Source organism: Grammomys surdaster, unplaced genomic scaffold, assembly GCF_004785775.1.
Source record: "Grammomys surdaster isolate TR1022 unplaced genomic scaffold, NIH_TR_1.0 146, whole genome shotgun sequence".
In the NCBI taxonomy this organism is placed as follows: domain Eukaryota; kingdom Metazoa; phylum Chordata; class Mammalia; order Rodentia; family Muridae; genus Grammomys; species Grammomys surdaster.
The window spans coordinates 10,210,363-10,217,156 of NW_021604604.1; the positions used below are offsets into that span (position 1 = coordinate 10,210,363).

The 6,794-nt window shown below is 41.1% G+C and overlaps 1 protein-coding gene across 1 annotated transcript in view; it reads left to right on the forward strand.

The window, feature by feature from the left end:
- Window positions 1-73: 73 nt before the first annotated feature.
- Cdnf (cerebral dopamine neurotrophic factor) overlaps window positions 74-6,794 on the forward strand; it is a 12,067-nt gene continuing 5,346 nt past the window's right edge. Inside the window, exon 1 of the mRNA XM_028764966.1 lies at window positions 74-242. Within this exon, the coding sequence (XP_028620799.1) occupies window positions 128-242 (115 nt within the window). The 5' untranslated portion in view covers window positions 74-127. The remainder of the gene's footprint in view (window positions 243-6,794) is intronic.

A 6,794-nucleotide genomic window follows, 5' to 3' on the forward strand; every position in this document is an offset into this window, starting at 1 on the left:
CAGATCATTAGAGCCAATGGGAACTCTCTGTGAAAAGCGTCACTTGTTTCCTGCCTGCTACCGGCCTCACGAGGCAGCCTCCGCTACAATAAGGAAGGTGTGGGTAGTTCCCAGTCCCAGGCTCAGCATGCAGTTCACTAGTCCAGCTGTCCTGGTGACCTTTTGCACCGGGCTTTGGATCTCGAACCATGCGCTGGCACAGAGCCTGGAGGCCGGTGTGCGGCCGAGGGCTGACTGTGAAGGTGAGCGCTGTGTGACCTGCTTGCATGGCGGCGACACCGCGCTCAGCCTAGCAGTTACTTGAGCAGCTTCACCCCGCCCAGGCTGTAAATAACATTTCACCTAAGAAATGAGGCTCAGTCTGTAATTCTCCCCTGCCTTTCCCAGCCTAAGCAAAAGCTTGACTTGGGCCCAGTGACACTTGAAGACACGTTCTGCTTTTGCTGTCAGTATTAAGGTGGCGCAGGAAAAGGAATGAGCTGGGATTTGCCTTCGATTTTGTGTAAATGATTTCGCTGCCAACTTGATTTTGTTGCTCCTAACTGGGGAGACTTGCCTCTCTGCGCAGAAGACATATTTTGAGGTTCAAACTAATTGTCACTCCCAGAAGGTAAATGGAACATGACAGTATGATAGGGTCGCTAAACTTGAGAGGCTACAGCTGGTTAGGACTTCACAGACAAACTGCGTTACAAAGGAGCACATTAATTCCTTGAGAAGAGAAAGATAAAATAAAGAGACCCCTTTTTTCTTCTGTGGACTTGGGGATCAGAATAGCTTAATGCCACCATCCCACTTGGCTTTGAGGGTGTTATACTACCTAGGTTTTTATAAAATCTGTACTTTTCAGAGGGCTGTTAACAAGAGCCAAGATGAGGTTTGGTAGTTCCTTTGGGACCACTGTAGCCCTTACCTTCTTGTTTTGTTGAAATGATTTAAACGTGTATCTTCAGATTTTGAGAGCGGATGCACTAAACAGGAAATGGAGACGCACAAGATTCATGTGGAATGGGCGGTTGAGTGTGTAGACTTATTGTAAGTAAATAGTCTTAATAGTTGTAGTCCAGCTTTCTGTATCAGCAATTATCAAACCTTACTCTAGAAATTTAAAATAAGTATAAATGTCATTTAAAATTTCTGTAGCTAAGGATACTGGGTTTTACAGTTATAATTTCAGTTAAGGATCTCATTTTGGGCAAGTAGATGGTTCAGCTGCTAAAAGTGATTGTTCCCGAGCCTGAAAAATCTCAGTTTGGTCCCTAGCCCCCCCACATGATGGAAGGAGAAAAATGACTACTGTGACGACTAGTCCTCTGACCTCCACTCACAACCATGGTGTACTGACTCACTAAGTAAATCAATAAGTACATGACATACTTTTTAAAGATCTCACATTTCCCAACACATTCAGGCTTCATCTGTGAGGCATGTACTATAGATTCAATGAACCATCCATGTTTTTTGTAGTTTTGATCTGAAAACATTTCAGAAGAGACAGGGCATCTGGATTAATTGAGAAGCCTGTCACCTTTTCTAAATTTACTACAGCTTGCTGTGACTCTTAGCTTGCATGTCTGACTAACCCACTAAGATATTAGTGTGCTGTATACGCACATGGGCAGGGATTATCATGAACCAAGAACTAGGTTCTATACTGGGTTCTGTTACTGTATATTAGGCCTTTTATTTTATTGATTTTGTGTGTCTGGCACAACCGCCACAGTGTACGTGAGGAGGTCAGAGAACAGAATCCTTTCCTTTCGCATTGTGGGGCCTGGAACTCAAACTCCGGTTGTCAGACTTGGCAGTCAGCTCCTTTAACCCACTGAGCCACCTTAGTAGCCCTGTCTAGCACTGTTTTATTAGTCATTTAATTTCCTATCAGTGTGTAAGATCAACATACTGTATTATATTACATATACCACAGTATGTATTATACTGCATATAAGATGGTATACATATTATACTGGATATAACTCAGTATGCATTATACTGCATATAAGGCAGTATGCATATTATACTGCATATAATACAGCAGTGGTAAAACATACAGTCATGGACTACTTTTGACCCATTGATGTCTTCTGGTTTGGGGAGATTTTCAAATTACCTTTCTCCTTATTCATTTCCCTTATTCAGTCCCTGTAGGTAGTTAATTTGTAAGTCTTGTGCTTAGGTAATTTGAGTTTTTTCTGTGAAAATAAAATTTCCAGATCTCTTAAAAGGATTTTATTATAGAACTTAAAAGTATTTTGAAATCATTATAGATTGATATATAAAACTACTTCTATAAACAAAACAGAGCTGGAGAAATGGCTCAGTGGTTAAGAGCACTGACTGCTTTTCCAGAGGTTCTGAGTTCAATTCCCAGCAACCACACGGTGGCTCACAACCATCTGTAATGGAATCTGATGCCCTCTTCTGATGTGTCTAAGTAGTATACTCACATATATAAAATAAATAAATCTAATACAAAACAACAACAACAAAAAGAAAGCCCTACACCACAAATAAAAACAATGTAACCATTTGACATGACACTAATACACACACGCCAGGACCCTAGGTTACTAGCTCCAGTCATCTTTGCTGAGGTTATCAGAGACTAATCCATGGAAATCCAAAGGTTGAACTTGGGTTTCTCTGTGACTCCTGCCACTATTAGAATTTTGTTTTTCAAAAATCCCTGCGTTGATGGCTTTGACACTGCTGCTTCTCTTGTCTTTGCCTCTGTCACAGCAAACATTTTCCAGGCCACGGCTGGCTTCCGTTTTTCGTTTGTTCATTCATTCATTCATTCATTCATTTATTCATTTGTTCATTTCTTCTGTTCTTTATTTCCTTTGATACAGGGTCTCACTATGTAGCCCCAGGTGGCTTCTAACTCACTGTGAAGCAAATTGTCTTCAAGTTCACAGCGAGATCTGCCTGCCTTTGCCTCCCCAGTGCGAGGATTAAAGATGTGTGCCATCAATGCCTGGCCTAGCCATGGTGTAATTGTTGGAATTTTCCCGTGTCATGCCCTCTGTCCATATTTATTATCAGTCTGCATACAGTGCAATAAAAATCAATCTGTCTGACTGTCCAGTAAATCCTACATTTCTGTATCCACTCCACCTTCTTCCCACAGTTCTGGACATGCTTTCCATCAGGTGATTATGGAATGACTAAGCAGTCCAAAAACTTGGCATAGATAAAAAGTAATCCTCACACAGTTTATTCCTCAGGAATTTATCCCTATGCTATGAGGTCAACAAATTAGCTGGTTTGTTCTGTATATCCTTTTTCCTTTTCTCTGCCAGCCAATCACTTGTCTATTGACTCTACCTTTCCATGGATTCTCTACCTTTCTTCTTCCCCAGGTCTAATGCCTTGTTACAGACCGTCATTGTTTTTCCTTTCTATTGTCCTGGTGTCCTCTCATCATGTAGCTTGCCCCATCTCTGGGAGGGTTGTCACGTTCTCCTGCATTTAATGTCTTCCCAGTTTCCCCCATGTAGTGTCTCCCTGTCCCCCACAGTTTCTCAGAATATCCAAAAATCATTTCACTACCCACCACGCAGCTATGTACTTTTAAAAAGTCTCTCTAGATGATGTCTCTCATCCCATGGATTTAAAACTCTATTATTGCACACAGTAGGCAGATTACTGATCAAGGAGACACACACACACACACACACACACACACACACACACACAGAGAGAGAGAGAGAGAGAGAGAGAGAGAGAGAGAGAGAGAGAGAGATTGAGAGATTCATGCTGCAGCATAATTTCATGCATTTTTGGTGAGTCAAATGCCCATCTTTAAACCTAAAAGCTAGAGTTCTTGAGTTTTCCTCATTTGGATAGATGATACCTCGTCAGAATGACAGAGATGTTTAGAAGTCATCTGAGGATATGTTCGGGAAGAGATATGAGACCTCTGCAAGACTGGGTCTCTCTTATAGGAAGACAAGATGGGAGGTTGCTTAGAGACGTTGATGAATTCCTGCTCCCAGCATTGTCATGACAGCAGGTGTCTTCTTTGTAGACTTAATGTAGTTGATAGTTAAGCTGAGAAAGAGATATGTCAGAAGACATTTTTCACTCTGTTGGTGGCTCATAATGTTGGCTATTGGTTAGATGTTTTTTCGTCATTTGCATCTAGGGAGAACACTGGTCCTTTATCTTGTCTTACCTCACTGGCTGTTCCTAAGAGTCCTTTTCTGATTCTGTCTTACACTCTCAACTTCTAAACACTGGTGTTTCAGAAGGTGATTCCCCAGGCCTGTACTCTCTCCATCTCCCTTTTTTCTGTGGTCTCATCATCTGAATGTTGCTTGAATATGGTGAATTACACATTTATGTACCATCCTAGACCACATACCAGTTATCAGATTATAACCATGTGCTTCACACCAACTTTTCAGCCAACAATGGACCATGTACACAAAAATGGCTCTATGGGATTATGAAAACTTTCTACCATTCAATGATATTAAATCCCATTTTTTTTTATTTATTTTTTTTAATTTTTTTTTTTAATTTTTTTTTAAATCCCATTTTTAATCAATCGTTTGTGTTGGTTCTGGAATAAACAGACCCAGTGAGCCACCAGTCTTAGGAATGTCAGCAATATAACATGTAAAGCACACTACTTTTTGTCACAGGACCATGCCAACTGTTTATTTACCTTCAACAATCATCGCTTTGATTCTTCCTAATTCAAAAGAAAAGTAAGTGTCAAATAGCCTCAGGCAGGTTCTTTAGAAAATATTCCAGAAGAGAGTGACATCATGCTTCATGCCCTTAATCCTATCACTCAGGCGGCAGAGACAGGCTGATCTTTGTGGGTTTGAGGCCAGCCTGTTCATAACAGGGAGATCCTGTCTCAAATCAAAAATAAACAAACAACCCAAAGTATCCCGGAAGAAAATAACTTTATTATACAAGGCCAATCTATGTGTGTTGTTGCCTCTGAAAGGGTCGTAGTGGTACAAGATGAGGGACAGTGGTACAGTCATCTGGATCCTATGTGGGCTTAGGCTAATGGATGTTTTTGTGCCTTAGTGTTTTTACAAACAAGTTTTAAAAGCAAATAGATTGGTAACTTAACAAAGATTTGAAGAAGGAAAGTGCACTGCAGTATGTTCGTGTTTCAAGCTAAGTGTCATAACAAAACCATCAAACGGTTTTTTAAAAAATTAAAGAATTTGTATGGTGCAAAACTTATAGTAAGCTAAAGTTCATTTATCATGGAAAAAATATGCTATTTTTCCCCCAAAAGTTACATATAATTTAAGTGTTCGGAGCCTATAGTGTCTTCCTCAGTATTAACTATACTCTTGGCCTTCATGTTGGTTCACTCCTTTCTGTATGAACTATACTCTTGGCCTTCATATTGGTTCACCCCTTTCTGTATGAACTATACTCTTGGCCTTCATGTTGGTTCACCCCTTTCTGGATCCCCCAGCACAGCTTCTAACTCTACAGGCTCCATTCATAGTAAAGGCCACATGCAGGCACACTGTTTTATTTTAAAATTCTCTTGTTTGAAGATTTGTCTTTATTTATGTCTGTGTCTCTGTTTGCTATGCATGATATATGTGTTCAGGAACTTTCAGAGGCCAGAAGAGGGTGCCTGATCCCCTGAAACTGGAGTTTCAGGTGGTTGAGAGCCACCTGGCAGGGGTGCTGGGAACTGAACTTGGGACCTCTGGAGGAGCAGCAGGTGCTCTTAACCACTGAGCTGTTGTTCCAGCTCAGATTATTAATATCTCCTTACTGAAACTTTCTTATGTTTACATTCCTAACATTCAGTGAAACTTATCCACAGCCCTCAGTATGGTAACATTTTCTACACACAGGCACGATCACTTTGTAGCTGCAGGCTGCATATGGCTCAGGATATCTATGCGTGTAATTCAACACAAAATCATGGGACACTGTAACATTTTGTATGTCTGAGGGTTTATTTCTTGTGACTCAGTCACATGATTCTTAAGCATGAACTTTGTAGATGACAATGTAGTGTTGTAATGCCAAAAGATTGAACAGCTTATAGACTTGGAGCAAAGAGTTGTACACTATGACCTAGGCATGAATAGCAGGCGGTAGCATATAAGTTTCTGTAAGTAGCCCCTTTGATGTTCCCACAACACAGTCACCTAGCAACACATGGTAGATGGCGTCCCTGTTATTAGGAGATACATGGCTGTACTGAGAGGTTTCCTCATCTCTTCTACTTGAATTATGCATTAGTCAGAATTCTTCATAAAACAGAACCAAAATGTGTGCGTGTGCATGTGTGCACACTTGAGCGACTGTGTTAGTCTTTAACTTACGATGAGGTTACATCCCGTCATAAACTGAAAGATGGCCAAGGACGCATCACTGAGAGATGAAAGGGAAAGATGGGAAAGAGATAATAAAGACAAAAAAAAAAAAAACCTCCAACATAAGATCGTCGGATTTCCACAAGGTCAGGAGAGAGGATGCGTGCATTAGTGATGTCACTCCTTGCTGTGATAAAATTCCTGAGTAAAACAACGGAAAGATTTATTCTTCCTCCCACAGTAGGGGAGAGCATGGGCCAGGGGCCACTGAGGATCGAGTCCTCTCTCTACCACTTAACCTGCAAGTCAGGTGATGTTTCTTTGACTCAGCCTCTCTATCTGTAAAGAGAGGATAGTAAAGTATCTATGCCATAGCTTTGTTGTGAAACTTGAGTGAGTTAGAATATATGAAATGCTTGCATCAGAGCCAGCCCCTGCCAGCTCCTGCCAGCTCCTGCCAGCTCCTGCCAGCTCCTGCCA